Raw genomic sequence first — 15981 nt, forward strand, 5'->3', positions numbered from 1 at the left:
AGAAACAAGCCAGGCATAATGGTGTGTGTCTATAATCTAACCTGCGTGGGAAGTAAAGGAAGGAAGATTGTGGTCAAGGGCCAGACCGAGGCAGCCCTTACCTGGAAAAAAAGGCAAAAGGGTCTGGGATCTGGTTCAGATGGTATGGTTTAGGTGGCAGAGTACTTGTCTAGCACAAATGTGATCCTTAGTTCAAACTCCAGTACCACCAGGAAAAGTCTTTGATGAGTTGTCACTAGTTTCCTGGTGAGCTGGGCTTTTTCCTCATCACCGTCCTTTTCATAGTTCTTGATGTTCACATAGAAATGAAGAATTAAGTGTCACAGGCAGGGCCTGGAGTTTGTGTTGGGATGCGGCTGTCCTAATGTTACTGCTGTCACCAGCCAGCTGGACACTTTGGATTAGTAGTGGATCTCAGCACCGGCTTCAGGTCAGAAGCATCTGGAGGTTCTTGACTGTGGGGATTCTGGCTGGGTTGTATTGGTCGGATATTTAATTCTTATCTGTGACTCTGGGTGTGTGGCTTGCTGAGGCAGGCCACAGTGGCCTCCTCTGTAAACTCGTAAATATTTTATGATTTCTTAGTAATCAACATTTTTTTTTAAAGTCCTCTCTTTTGGCTTAAACTTAGGGTCTCACTGTTGTCTCTTTAGTTTTTTTGCTCAAGACTGATGCTCTAGCATTTGAATCACAACTCTCCTTCTGTTTTTTTGATAGTTAATTTGAAGATTCTCACAGACTTTCATGCCTGGTCTGGCTTTGAACTTCAATCCTTGCAATCTCCTGGATAGTTAGGATTATAGGCCTGAGCATCAGTGCCTGACTAAAATGACACCTTCTAAAATTGCAAGTCAGCTGGTGATTCAGCCTCTGGTATTTGTAGCTTTCAGTGTCCATGACACTGTGCCATTTGGGCTTCCTTTGCCTGGTCAGCCTCTGCTGACCATGGCTGGACACCGGCTCCCTCTGTGTTCTGGAATAGCTGCAAGCCGCACTTTGAAATGTTGAAAACAAATATTTTTATTTGTGTGGCTAGTGCTCCTCACAGTTTGTCTTGGAAGTCTCCCCAAATAGATGAGTGAAAGCATTCCATCCCGACAAGAGACCAAAAACCTGCCACAAAGTGTAATAGAATGTAGCCAAAAACCTGCGACAAAGTGTAACAGAATGTAGCCAGTTTTTACCAGGGTGTGTTTATCATGGACTTGAATTGTCCAAGTTCTTGTGCAGAAGAAGCATAGCCCTTCTAAAGAAAGTTTTGTCAGTAAGACTTCTGGATAGATTTCCTTGCAGTTGTTACGAGTGAATCAACTCAACCAGGTCTTGCTTGCTGATTGTTTTGTTCTCATGGTAGCTCTAAAACCTGTAGACAGATCACCAACTTTTGAAGATAGAGACCAAATTTTATACTTCTAAAATTTTCACATTACAGAAATTATAGGGAGAATTGAGCTGTGATCCCAGTACCAGTACTGGAAAGCCTTTGAGAAGCAGGGCATATTGGTGTTCAGCTTCAATTCAGGCATGGTTGGTTATCAAGTTCTACAGATGTTGGGCACCAAACACACATACGTAACACAATCATCACTCCTCCTCTCCCTTTCCACCTTCTCCCTTTCCTGCCCTCTTTCCCAGGGGGCTGTGGCTGGCTTCACTCTTGCCTTGCTGCCTCTGCTGACGCACAGTGGTCCAGGTGTCAGTTCTTCTGCAGCAAGGATGTCAGAGGTCCCAGGTTGTGTGTGGTGTGATGCTGAGCACAGTAGTGATGGCTTCCCAACTGTGTAGTGGTTCTGGAGCTAGAACCTTCTCGATTGTGTAACGAGGCAGTGGTTGTCTTTTGGTTTTGTGATGTGGCTTTGAAGGGCGAGTTTTGTTTTTATTTTTGTTTCTGTTTTTTAAAAATAGTCTCACTATGTATCTCAGGATAGTATGGAACTTGAGATTCTCCTGCTTTGGCCTCTAGTGCTGAGATTACAGGTGTGTACCACCACATCCAGGCTCAACTTAGCATGTTTGTGTGTGTATATGTGTGTGTACTGGGACTTGAACTTAGGGCCTGGAGGCCCTGAGGGTTGGTTTGTTTTTTCCTTTTTGAATATTTAAAAAAAAAACAACTGGGTCTGGGAAGATAGCTCAGTGGTAGAGTGCTTGCCTTGCATGCATGAGGCCCTGGGTTCGATTCCTCAGCACCACATAAACATAAAAAGCCAGAAGTGGCGCTGTGGCTCAAGTGGAAGAGCACTAGCCTCAAGTGGAAGAACACTAGCCTTGAGCTGAAGAGCTGAGGGACAGCGCCCAGGCTCAGAGTTCAGGACCCCACAACCAACCAAAAAGCAAAACAAAACTATTGTCTTTTTTTTTTTTTTTTTTAGACTGGGTATTGAACTCGGGATGTTGCACTTGCTAGCAAATGCTTTGCCATTGAGTTAGAACTCCACCCTGTCTCTTAGTTTTTTTGCTCAAGGCTAGAGCCTTACCAGCTGTGGCTGGAGCCTCAGCCCCACTTTTGGCTTTGGTGGTTATTTGGAGATGAGTCTCACAGATTTGTCTGCCCAGGCTGGCTTCAAACTGAGATCCTAAGATCTCATCTAGGGACCATAGGTGTGAGCCACCAGCACCTGGCTGAGCCAGGATTCTTATTAGCCACCAGAACATGTATGCAAGTTCTGTGTGGATGCCACTTCTGCTGAAGCAGGCCCCTTTGTGCGGTGAACAACCCGCATGACTGCTCATCAAAGCCCTTCCTCTTGCAGAATAACATGAGAGGTTGTTGATGACTGTCTTGAAACTGGACACGAGAATGTTCTTCTTGTGTTGATTTTCTTGGAAACTGAGTTGTTAGGGTCAACTGCCTTATGCACTGGTTAACTGCTAATTACTTCCCACAGGTTTTAGTCACAGTGCCACTGGCTATACTACAGAAAGGAGCCATCCAGTTCAATCCACCATTGTCAGAGAAGAAGATGAAGGCCATCAACAGCTTGGGTGCAGGCATCATTGAAAAGGTGACCTGATTTGCCTTGGCCTCAGAACTTGGAACTCGTGGCAGATAACAGGACTTAGAATGTAATCCATCCAGTGTCATTTTTGAAGACAAATAGAATTTATTGGTTTCCTTTCCTCTTGTTCTTGAAGACTATAAAAGGATATTATCAGTTGTTGACTTTAAGGAGAGTGAAATTTGATATTCAGAATCTAGATTTGCTATAAGTATTTCTTTGTGTGCTTTTTTTTTTTTTTTGTCGATCTCTCCTTAGCCCCAGTGAGGACAGTGGTTTACTTCCTCTTCCCTTACCATCTGTTGTAGATACCAGCAAATCTGAAAGTAATGAGTGTGTAACTTAGACATTAGGCTTCAAGCACAGCCTTAGAAACATTTCATGCTTTTAGATTAGCCTGATGGTCAGTCCTGGGCCACACCATTATCCAAGGGAATGTAGAATGAGGGGGTATAAAAGAAGCAAGAAGTTGTCAGTTAGGCAGCAGTGGCTCATTCACCCTATAATCTTAGTTACTCAGGAGGCTGAGATTAGAGGATTGTTTTGTGAAGTAAGCTTGGGCAGAAAAGTCTGAGACTTTGTATTCAAAACAACCAGCAAAAAAGCAGGGCTGGAGGTATGGCTCAAGTGGTAGAGCACCAGCTGAACAATAACCAAAGCCCAGTTAAGCGTGAAGCCATGAGTTCAAACTCCAGTTTTACCAAAAAAAAAGGGAGGGGGAGGAGGAAAGTAGGTACAGGAAGTAGTAGAGTGCCTGTTTAGCAAGCTCAAGATGTGTGTTCAAATTTTAACCCCCTACTCCCCACCCCCACCTCAAAAAAAGGGCAGGAGGCTCACAGAGAACCAAGATAGACAGGAGTATGGACAATGGGAAGATTGTTTTTAGTAGTTGTACAAAGGGGTTTTAGCTTGTCAGTTTGAGTATAATACATCTTGATCAATGTCAACCTGTCCATTCTCGGCATCTTCCAATACCCATTTTCACTTACAACATGCATTGAATATTATGATTGTATTCACCCACCCTTCATGATTTCTTAGTATTGTTGCAGGTTGTCTCTAGTGTTGGCCAGAATTGCTATGTGCAGGGTACTGAGCCATCTCTCTTTTGCTTCCTAGATTGCTTTGCAGTTTCCATACAGATTTTGGGACAGTAAAGTCCAAGGGGCCGATTTCTTTGGTCACGTTCCTCCCAGTGCCAGTCAGCGAGGGCTCTTTGCTGTGTACTATGACATGGATCCCGAGGTAAAGCTGTGAAATGTGCTTCAACTGTCTAGTTGTCGGTTGTGTGCTAGCCTAGAAACAAATGAATATCATGGAGATTCTGGATGTCACTTTGACTGGGACATTTTCTTATGGGAAAAGAACACCAGTGTTTGTCTTTTAAGTACTAGTGTTACTTAACAGGGACAAATAAGCTGGTGAAAGCTTATTTGTGAGCACAGTGCATGAGTGGCCTGAGACTTCCTCTGTGACAGACTTCCAGAGAGCGGGCAGGGCAGGTCCGGGCGCGGAACATCGTGCAGCAGGGAATGAGACAACTCTGAGGATGTCCGGTGCAGCCCTGTGGCTGCCACATTCAGGAATCCCAGCTGCTGCTGTCCTGCTTTCCTCTCATTCTCAGTGTGTCTTAAGGTTTCACGTGGGAACCCAGTGCAGGAGGTCTCATTGGCATTATTTTTTTCTCCAATTTCCCTTCTCATTCTCTTCCTGCTACTTCAAAACAAGGTTTCATAAACAGCTCAGGGCACCCTGCATTTCATAGTCAGAGCACTTTCTGAGTGTTTAGGGTTTTCTTTTCTTTCTCTTTCCAGGAGAGAACAGTACAGTAATGTACTGTTGAGTTCATTATTGAGTCTACCCCTCCTGGATGAGTAATGTGTGTGAGAGAGTATGGAAGGACTCAATCCGAAGTGAGGATGAGCCAGTGAGAAGCAGTGAGGCCCTTGTCTGGAACTGAGCATTAGAAACATTTGGACCCAAAACTTCAACTGCTTTTTCCCTCTGTGCCTGCAGAAGCAGCAGAGCGTGCTAATGTCGGTGATCGCAGGGGAGGCTGTAGCATCCCTCCGGACCCTGGATGACAAGCAGGTGCTGAAGCAGTGCATGGCCACCCTGCGGGAGCTGTTCAAAGAACAGGTCAGACACACTTGCTGTGCATGTGCTCTTTGGGGCAGGTGGGATCGGAATCTTCTACATTACTTACCGAGAATGAACGAAGGGAAACAAGACAAGAGGGTCAGGTCCTGTGTTCCAGCATCCCTCTTTGTACCAGCATTAGCTTGTAGGACTGCTCTAACCACAGTACACCGTACTCAGTGCTCTGGAGGCTGAAGATGTCAACAGGGTCTCTTCAGAGGCTTGCCCATGGATTACAGATAGTTCTTAACTGTCTTCACATGTGTTTTCTGGCTGTCCTTATTTCCTTCTCTAATAAGCAGATAATAGCCAGACTGCTCTAGGCCCACCTTACTGACCCTATTTTAATTGCCTCTCAATTCAGTTATATTCTAGGGGACTAGCAGTTAGGACCTCACAGGAATTGGGGAGAAGGGGTGACATACCTTGTGTGTGTGTACATGCACGCATGCGTGTGCATGTGCACATTCACAAGCATGCTGGTCCTGAAGCTTGAACTCAGGGCCTGGGAGCTGTCCTGAGCTTTCGAGCTCAAGGCTAGCCCTCTTACCACTTGAGCCACAGCTCAACATCTGGCTTTCTTGGTAGTTAATTGGCGATCAGAGTCTCAGACTTTCCTGCCCATGCTGGCTTTCAACTGTGATCCTTAGATCTCAGCCTGCCAAGTAGCTAGGACTACAGGCATGAGTCACCAGCACCTGGCAGTACTTTATTTATAAAATTGCCCTTTTGTTTTTCTTTCCCAAATTCTGCACACCTTTCTCTCACAGGGCTGTTAAGACTTGGGATTTTCTGAAAATTCTGTACTTACCAAGTCCTAGAAACTTGGACAACTTTCCAGAATTTTCTTACCTCTACATAGGCAGTCTTTTCTACTAGGAACTCAGTGTACTTTATTTTTGCATGTACTATATATATATATATACACACACACACACACACACACACACACACATGTACTTTACATGTACTTTGGAGATTTGTTGATAGTTTTTCTTTTTCTAATTAAGAAACAAGTGAAACAGCTCCAAAGGTTTGTGAGTTAGAGAAAGCGAGGGTTATCCATCCAGGTTATGTTGCCATTGTCCTGGGAGGGTCCAACTAGTGATGTGGTTTGTAACGTAGTAGTTCCTAGCTTCCGTTTGTTTTTTTTTTCCCCTGAAGTGTTTGTGAATTAGTTTGGAATGCAGTATTGTTTCCAGAAAGGTGTTTTTCATGGTGCTGCTGTCCAAGGTCACCTGACAAAATCGTTCTGAGAATGCAAATACATTCTTGTGCCAGTTTGATGAAGCTGGTTGGGAATTCCAACGTGTAACCCTGTTGGCACCACCCTTCCCTTTTCTACCTTGGGTGGAATCCTTCCCTCTACCCACAGCTCCAGCACTGGCCAGGCCATGGGAAAGGAAGGCCTGGACTCTTAGCTCCTAGTGTGACCTGCTGTGGGTGGAATGTCTGATATAGGATTAAGTGTAGATGTGAGGGGATTGTGTGTAGCTGGTACAGTTTACAGTAGGTAGAGCATAAGTGTTAGGGAGAAATGTGCATTACGCCCGTATGAAAGTTTTGTGTTTTATTGTGTGCCAGTTCTGAGACTTGAACTCACAGCCCGAGTTCTGTACTTGAACTTGTTTTTGCGTAAGGCTTGCACTCTACCACTAGAGCCACAGCTCTCTCTCCAGCTTTTCTAGTAGTTAACTGGAGATGTCTCTGACTTTCCTGCCTAGGCTGACTTTGAACTGCAATTCTCAGATCTTAGTCCCATGAGTAGCTGACAGGCATGAACCATTTGACACCTGGAGTTTCTAAGCCTATTTTACTTTGTTTTCTATTGAATGCAGGAAGTCCCAGATCCCACAAAGTACTTTGTCACTCGGTGGAGCACAGAGCCATGGATCCAGATGGCTTACAGTTTTGTGAAGACATTTGGAAGTGGTGAGGCCTACGACATCATAGCCGAGGAAATACAAGGAACTATCTTTTTTGCTGGCGAGGTATTTATCTTGTATTTTGATCATTTTTTGTCTGAGACTTAATACTCAAACTTACTATCTGACTCTTATGTTCATTGGCAGGTGCCCCTACCACCTGAGCCATGGCTCCAACCCCTTGTACTTTTAATTCTTTAAAGTGATAACTTGTTTAAAAGCCAGATTAAATACTGTTTTTCTTTGTTAACATTTAAGGCCTTCTCAATACTGAGTCTGCCTTCATATTCCCATCATTTTTAACTCTTCAAGCATCTCTTCTTAACTTGCTTTTCCATCTTAAAATCAGGTTTATATTTATCAGAATTACCTTTGTCCTGTCAAGGTCCTCTGCATTATTCTCCAACATGGCTATCTCGCACTGTTAAGATTAGAGTTATGTCCTATGTTTATGTTGCTTCTTGATGAGTCAGGGTTGCACAGCTTCTTCTAGTGTTTTGGTAGTTGAAATGATTCTTTTGATCCTTCCTTAATTCTCTGTATCTCCTCCCTTTCAGTGAACTCTCAATCAAGCATGTCATCTGGCTTGTTGGTTATATTTTCTGGAGGCCCCTTTGTGCGGTCCCCTGCTGTTACTTTCCTTGATTTCTGTTGAAAAACTTCCTCATTCTCCTTTCTTTTTAAAATCATTATCTTTAAGTAGTTGTACAAAGGACTTATTATTCAACTCCATTCTGATTTCTGATCCTGTGCCTTGTTTTGTTCCTTGTGATTTAGAATCATGTCTCTTGATAGCATTTGCTTCTGCTCACTTTTTTTGGGGGGGGGGGGGGTGGCGGGGGGGAGGGTCCGGTCGTGGGCCTGGGCACTGTCCCTCAGCTCTTCAGCTCAAGGCTAGGCTCTACCACTTGAGCCACAGCACCACTTCTGGCTTTTTTTTCTGCTTATGTGGTGCTGAGGAATCCAACCCAGGGCCTCATGCATGCAAGGCAAGTGCTCTACCACTGAGCCACCTTCCCAGCTTTTGGGGGGGGGGGGGGGGTCCAGTTGTGGGGCCTGAACTCTGGGCCTGGGCGCTGTCCCTCAGCTCTTCACCTCAAGGTTAGCACTCTACCACTTGGGCCACAGTGCCACTTCCGGCTTTTTTTTCTGCTTATGTGGTGCTGAGGAATTGAACCTAGGGCCTCATGCATGCAAGGCAAACGCTCTACCACTGAGCCACCTTCCCAGCCCCTGCTTCTGCTCACTTTCTTCCACTTTGTTCTTTATACCCCAACTTGGAACTCTTAGAACATCTTATCTACACCTAACATTTTCTTCTATACTATTATCCATCTCTTTGTCCTTCTGTGGAAAACATCTCACCAAATAGCTTTTAAATTTTAGCCCTTTGAATGCTTTCTTCAGAATGTTTTAGCAGCAGCCTCTGGCTGTTTAACTGAAGCCACTAAAGCTTTTAGAGCCTTTTGTTTTCTCTTCCCTCCCTGTCTTCCTTGATCTTTGCCTGCTACATGTCTGAACACTGCCCCATCCTTGGATGTCAGCTTAGACCTGAGTGAACCACTTCTTTAAAAGCCACTTGAAGCTGCCTGTGGTTCCTGCCTGTAATTCAGCTACTTGGGAGTCTTGAGGTTTGAGAACCACAGTTCAGAAGCCAGCCTGGGCAAAAAAGTCTCCAATTAACCACCCAAAAGTCTGAGTCTGTGACTTATGTGGTAAAGTACTAGTCTTGAGCAGACAAAGTTAAGGAACAGAGCCCAGGCCCCGCACAAAAAGGGGCACTTGATAGTAGTTCCAGGAGAGTCCATCGAGGTCACAAATAGGATACAGAACCTTTTTTTGTATACCAGTTCTGGGGCTTCAACTCAGGGCCTGGGTACTGAGGTTTTTTGCTGAGGACTAGCACTCTAACACTTGAACCATAGCTCTCCTTCCAGCTTATTCGTGGTTAATTTGGAGATAGGTTCTCAATTTTCCTACCTGGTCAGGCTTTGAACTGAGATCCTTAGATCTCAGCCTCCTGAGTAGCTAGAATCACAGGCATGAGCCATCTGCACAGAGCTTAACTTTTTCCCTTGATAGTTACTACCTCATCTTCTAAAACCCATTTTCTGAGGCTTTTTAACACTGTCCACTGCCCTTATACTTAGTACCACACTACTTTGTGGGACTGCTAAATACGTTGCAGAAAGAGAATTTGGCAAAGCAGAGATATTCAGGGGCTACTGTGATAATTTGACTTGTTACTGATAGCTGCCATCTTTATTTTAGGAGAATCCTAAAGTCTTAAGCTCATTTTGCCTTTGATTCACTTTGTTTACAATCTAACATGTAATTATTTTTTACAGGCAACAAATAGGCATTTCCCACAGACTGTTACTGGAGCATATTTGAGTGGTGTTCGAGAAGCAAGCAAGATTGCAGCCTTTTAAATAGAACTGGCCTGGACTCAGCTTCTGTGCCCCAAATGGGAACATGTGAGATGCAGGTTAAACCTCTATTTCCTAAGGTGGGGAATATTTCTCTGGATAGCGAAGTTGTAATGTTTCTAAGTGACATGATGAAATGTCCTCACTTTACTACTCTGAAAGCACTGATTCTCCAAATCCTTCTAAGCACTTAGGTTTAATTGCATTTTCTATAGGTCCAACTAGTGCTAAGTCTTCTGAATTTTGGAAGGCAGAATATAACCTTGAGTTGAGACCTTGGATTAGGATTCTTCCGTTTGGAGATGGCCCTTCAGATTTGACATTTTGTTTAGCTGTTCAGTTTAAATCATTAGCAAGATAAAGCCATGTGTTTTTCCCTCTTTCACAGTTTATCAGTGTCTTTACCAATGAGCCTTACTACTTTTATACAGCTCCAACATCGAGCTTTTCTTAAAATTTCGGTAGAATTTTCTTTTTGATACAACTCTGATGAAACTTCTAGACTACATCATATTGTATATACTTCTTCCAATTGGATATTCAAAGTATCTTGTGGCATTTTTAAATCAGAAAGAAAATTCCTTAAAATGGAAGCTTTCGTTTCATTTGAGCATGTGGTATAAAATGTGGCCATCATACTACAGGTAGAGCACATAGCTGTTCTTAAAGCCACTTGTCTTATACTATACTATAATTTTGGCATCTACTAGCAAAGAAAACTTGAGACTAATTTAACAACCCTTCCCCCTTGTTTAAGTAAATGTTTGTTTCTAGGAATACTTTTTGCATAATCATGTCCAGTTTCTCCCAGGCAAGTCCGCAGAACCATCCTTGTAAGCATTTTATAAGCCATATTAGCCTGAGAACATAGCATTTACTTTTTCCGTATTTAACAAAGAAAATATTGGTTGCAGGGTCTTCCAGATGCCTACTTTGCCAAGAAACCTGTTTACAGACTTTAATAATTCTTTAACAAGGGGGCTAAGATAACTTTAAAGCCACGTTTTCAAAATGTTAAGGTATTTTTGAAATTTAGAATTGCTTTGTAAGCATAAAATCTTTATTGAATGCATGTATAGAAGTTTGATTATACTTCTCCCACCCCCAATCACAGTATAATAGAAAGCCAGCCAAACAGCTGTGCATTTCTGAGTTAGCAGTTAGAGCATTGATAGCTAAGTGGTTTAGACTCATTGGTACTGATTAGGAAGTGTTCTGTATTAAAACGTTCAAATAGCACGTTTGAAATGGTTCACAATATTACTTGTTTTTGGGCACTTAAATTTAAATGTGAAGCCATGCTTCAAGTAGGAGAAAACCCAATAAAGGTGTATTTAATTTTTTTTCCCTGTCTCAGTGACCTACTTGGACATTTTGTTCCTTAAGGAACCTATGTGCTTTTGAGTTTCTCTAAATGTTTTTTGGTCTAAATGTTTTTTGGTGTTGTGAATTTTACAAACTGGGCAGTCGTGATATATACACCAGAAAGTGATATAAATAGTCCTGAATAGCTGGGTATGTAAAACTGCTTAATAAAAACCAGACTTTTTCAAATGCTGTTTGCATGTGCACTTACTAAGTAGGTCCACTATCACCAAGAATTTCCACACACCTGAAATGAAATGTTAACTAACTTTGAGCAGGGGCGGGGAACCTTTTCTGCCTATCACAAGTAGACAGGATGAGGGCAGCCAGTAAAGAAGCATGTCCCCATCTTGTACCAAATGGCCTATGGCAAGTTAAGTTAATATCACATATAAGATTTAAAACACCATTGGTTTTTATTAACAAGGTTTATTCAATTAAAATAAAAGGCCAATTTTTAGGGCTGTTGTTTATTCTGTTCACTTTGTTTTAATCAAGTATACCTTTCCCTAATGTCATATATGTGTCTATGAAATATACTTTTCATGTAGTTCTTATTATGTAAATGTTTTTAAGCATTCAAATTTTACATCAAATATTTGTCATAAGCAGCATATTAAAATTTAAAGAGTAACTTAAAAGACAAAATTCTTTTAAATTTGGGGTAGTCCATATTTTTCACTTAGAATCCTGATTGGCTGAAATTTAAAACCTGTTACCAGCTTTTGCGTTAACAGCCCTGATTCCACAAATCGTAAATTTCTCCATTAAAAATATTAAAAACTTGAGAAATACTATTGTCCATACATTTTCTGGCATTACACCTGGTACTTTTATCATAATTACAAAGGTGGTCAAAAGCAGTTAAAAATCAGTTCACTTACTATAAGCCAAGTGTATACTTAATCCTACTCTTTCCCAAAGTTTTTGTGTTGATTTTGGTCTGACAATATAAAACATAAGATACTTTTGTACGTACTTAATGCTAAAACTACGGATGACACTTTCAAGGGCAAAGCAGAACTAGAGAGCTTGAGCTAGAAGTTCTAGTCACTGAACTCTGCCCTCCACTGCTCCATCATACCATCTGGCTGAACACTGACATTTCATAGTTTATACAAGTGCAAAGATACCTACCTACATGAGTTTAAAAATTGATCTGCACAAAAGAAATAAAAAAAAGTTATATACAACAAATTGGATTTGAAAAATACAAAAATATTTCTGTCATGCTGACAATTTCATATATATACACATGCAGAAGTTCCAACTCAGTTTTCTGGAGTCACTGCTTGTGTTATTTAATATGAACACACTGTCACTAAGTTTCCACGCTGACAGACGAGGTGTATTCAAAGTATTTCCTATACTAAATACTGCAACAGTCTCTGCATGTATAAATGCCAGTTATACTAACCTTTGTTCTACGTGATTAAAAGTTACATCTTAAGCAAGCCAACGTTAGTGCACTAAAACCCACAACGGTTCAGCAATCTATAACCTTATATAGAGAAATCCAAAATGTACAAAATACAGCTATAAAAGCAAGGAACAATTAATGCCATGCAAGATTTTAGACTAAAAACTGCATAGAAATGCAATTTAAAACAGCAAACTCAAATATATGTAACAATAAAAAGGTCAACACATCTTACAAGGATTTAGAAAAGGAGATACATTCTCTTTGCTGGTATAATGGTTTATAAATCAGATCTTCAAATCTAAAGGAACAAGTCAGCTGTTCTCAAGAAATTAGCTGTAAAGAAAAAGAAACACTATTTTACCATATACAGCAAATACTATCAAGTACACACAAACCATAAAAGCTTATTCCATTTCTTCACATCTTACTACTGGCCTTGGGAAAGCAGCTGGGATTACACAGAACTATAGCTACTGCTGGTCAGGAAGTGGCCCTCAAGCTGTTGCCTGCCTAAGGAGATACCAACTCACCAGGTACCCAATCTAATCTGAGCTCAGTTTCTGTCACTGACTCTGAGCTTTACTAAATGTATCTACACATTTACTATTAAAGAAATCTTAGGATCAGATATAGTACTTTGAAAATAGTTAAGATGCATTATTTTTGTTTTCTACATCCAAAATATTTATGCTAGGAAAACAAATACCTCTTTTACAGTTGTTTTAATGAAGTCTTTTCTCTCAGTTAAATCATAAGCAGGATAATTTTCATATACCTATAGTAAAAGAAATATTAAAAATTCATTTAAAAATCATATTCTGTAATCAATTAGAAGGCCTTTACAAGAGCATCAATTAAGAAATTCCTGAATAACAGCTACCCTATTACCAAGAGGAAAGGTGCATTCTCTCTCTCTCTCTCTCTCTCTATAAAATCTAAGGATGCAATCAACTTTTCAGATTAGACCAGGTACCCATGGCTTGAGCTTGCAGTCTTAACTACCCAAGAGGCTAAAGGTTGTTTGGATCAGTTTCAGGCCAGCCAAGACACTTTTTCACCTGTTACCTAGTTATCACGAAGCCAAAGTAGCCAGACACTGGTGGCTATTTGGGAGGCTGAGATCTCTGATATTCTTCTCTCCAAGTAACCACCAATAAACCAGAAACGGAGCTGTGGTGAGCCTTGAGCCAAAAGAGCTCAGGGACAGTGCCCTGGCTGAGTTCAAGCCCTACCACCCCCCCTAAAAAGGCCTAAAGTAACTGGCTCTTGCCCAGATGCATGCTTGGACAGTAAGCAAGATCCTATCTGTAGAGAAAAAATGTGAAGAGCTAGATACTGGTAGCTCATGCCTGTAATCTAATTACTCAGGAGGTTGAGATCTGAGGATAGTCCAAAGGCTGCCCAGGCAGGAGAGTCCATGAGATTCTTATCCCCAATTAACTAGCAAAATGCAGAAGTTGGGCTATTAAGGGTACCTAACTGCCTGTTATGCAAGAACAAGTTTCCAGATCTGAAAAAAAAGATTCCTATGGGGTTTGAAATACATTCGTTTAAATTTTGTTCATCCCTACTTTATTCAATCTAATGTTCATAAAAGAATTCCATTAAGTTGAGACTATGACCATTTCAGGTGGTACCCTGGCAACTGTAAGAGTGACTTGACATGTAGTAGTTTAGCAAATATTTAATGAATATGCAAAATGTAGCGTCATATCAAAGAATGGGTGAAAAACTTCCAAGGCAAAATAATACGATCGAAACATTTAATTACCTCTTTACAAATCTGCTTCATTGTGACTTCTTCCAAGTTAGCATTGGCCAATAATTTCTTGACTGTTTCCTTTAGCTCTTCATCTGTAGGTGGTTTCTTCAATTTTTTAATTAAAGGTTCATCATCTGAACTATCCTCAGATTCACTTTCTAAAAGATATTAAATGTGAATAAAAATTTTTCTTAAATAACAAAAACTAAGAACATAAACTCTCATTCTCAAGTGAATATTAAGATACTACTCCCCATTATAAATCACTATTTAAAATAACTTTAAAAACAAATTTCCCAAAACATGCATTGAAAAATAGATTACTTCGAAGGATTTTTAAAATCTGGCATGCTTCCATTCAATGTTCTTGAAATTCACTGTTTCCGCACATATTTAAGCATATATAGTATTTTAAACTGCTGATGTATTTTTAGCAATACTGGTATTGGAACTCAAGCCCTTATGTTTGCTAAGCAAACTGAGTCTCACTCCAGCCCAGCAAGTGTCACAACATACCTTTCTTCGAACTGTTTTGATTCTTCTTAGTAGTGCTGCTATCTGCCTTCTTAACATTAGCACTTTTCACAGACTTTTTACTTTTAGGTGTAGCTTTTGGTTTAGGTTTTTCTCTTTTAGAGGTCTTTTTTGGTGGCTGCTGAAAAAGAAAGGATTGATGAGATGTATTTTTATTTCTCTACTTCTATGCCTCTCAACAATATTAGGGAAATTGAATACTGAATTTGCAATCCTCCTGCCTCAGCCTCTAGAGATGGCATTACAGGCACGTAACACTACCACACCCATCTTAACTTTTGTGTGTATGTGCCAGTACTGGGCTTGCACTCTGGGCCTGGGCACTGTCCGCGAGCTCTTTGGTTGAAGAGTAGTACTCTACCATTTGAGCCATACCTCTAATTTCAGCTTTTTGTGGTTAAGTGGAGATTAGAGTCCCTTGGACTTTCCTGACAGGGCTGGCTTTCAACTGCGATCCTCAGATCTTTGCCTCCTGAGGCGCTAGTATTACAAGTGTGAGCCACTAACACTTTATTTTTTAAGTACAAGTCCTTTAGACTGAAACAGACTCATTTCTTCCAAAAATTAGATGAGCTCAGAATCTCTTAAAATGGACAACTAACCTGTTATCTAGTAACAAAATTTCTAAAACACTGACAATATACAGCACAAGCATTACAGAATAGGATGTATCACAGTTTATGGAGGCCAGCTGTCCACTTTCAATATCCAGCCTCAGTACATCTCTAGGCTATACTTTCCTGATTTGTGAAATAAGGGGCACAGAAGTATGGTTCTAATGGAAAGGAAATGAACTAGTGAGTGGAAATGCTTTTAATAATGCCCTGCACACTGCACACATTCAATATTAGCTATTGTTTCTGTTGGTGCTTCCTTTTGTAGTGAAAAAAACCATTTACTACTCAAATGTTAACTTCACCCTAATAATTTGAAGTTTGAAAATATTCTTTAAAAAGCAGGACATACACGAGATCCTATATTCACTAACCATGATACATCATGCTTACTTCATTACATTATGTTAAATATGACGTTAACCTACAGATGTATGGATCGCTGTAAGAACAAGTTAACAGTGGGTGCCAGTTGCTCACACCTGTAACTCTAACTACTCAGTAGGCTGAGATCTAAGGATCACAGTTCAAAGCCAGCCTGGACAGGAAAGTCTGTGAGACTTGTATTTCCAATTAACCCACCATAAGTGTTAGTGGAGCTGTGGCTCAAGTGGTAGAGCACTAGTGTTGAGCTGAAGAGTTGAAGCACAGGCCGAGTTCAAGCCCCACGACTGACAAAAAAAACTAATGCAATAGTTAAATTTTTGTGACAAACTTAAGGTATTGGTTTCAATTGTTTAGTCATGACTTGGGAAATAATGTAAATTGAACAGAAAAAATAAACTGTCACT

The 15981-nt window shown here is 40.9% G+C and overlaps 2 protein-coding genes across 3 annotated transcripts in view; one reads left to right on the forward strand and one right to left on the reverse strand.

Annotated features, from left to right (window-relative positions):
- Positions 1–11720, forward strand: part of Kdm1b (lysine demethylase 1B) — a 58358-nt gene extending 46638 nt beyond the window's left edge. The window contains exons 18-22 of the mRNA XM_042678590.1: positions 2889–3005; positions 4119–4244; positions 5016–5138; positions 6977–7129; positions 9412–11720. Coding sequence (XP_042534524.1) covers positions 2889–3005; positions 4119–4244; positions 5016–5138; positions 6977–7129; positions 9412–9495 — 603 coding nt within the window. The 3' untranslated portion in view covers positions 9496–11720. The remainder of the gene's footprint in view (positions 1–2888; positions 3006–4118; positions 4245–5015; positions 5139–6976; positions 7130–9411) is intronic.
- The window catches only part of Dek (DEK proto-oncogene), a 29450-nt gene continuing 24735 nt past the window's right edge, over positions 11267–15981 (reverse strand). For both annotated transcript variants that reach the window (XM_042678592.1, XM_042678591.1), the window contains exons 8-11: positions 14559–14697; positions 14052–14200; positions 12987–13055; positions 11267–12613 (exon numbers count right to left, since the gene is read on the reverse strand). In XM_042678592.1, the coding sequence (XP_042534526.1) occupies positions 12602–12613; positions 12987–13055; positions 14052–14200; positions 14559–14697 (369 nt within the window). In that variant the 3' untranslated portion in view covers positions 11267–12601. The remainder of the gene's footprint in view (positions 12614–12986; positions 13056–14051; positions 14201–14558; positions 14698–15981) is intronic.

Source organism: Dipodomys spectabilis, unplaced genomic scaffold (genome assembly GCF_019054845.1).
Source record: "Dipodomys spectabilis isolate Male_0828 unplaced genomic scaffold, ASM1905484v1 ptg000045l, whole genome shotgun sequence".
NCBI lineage: Eukaryota > Metazoa > Chordata > Mammalia > Rodentia > Heteromyidae > Dipodomys > Dipodomys spectabilis.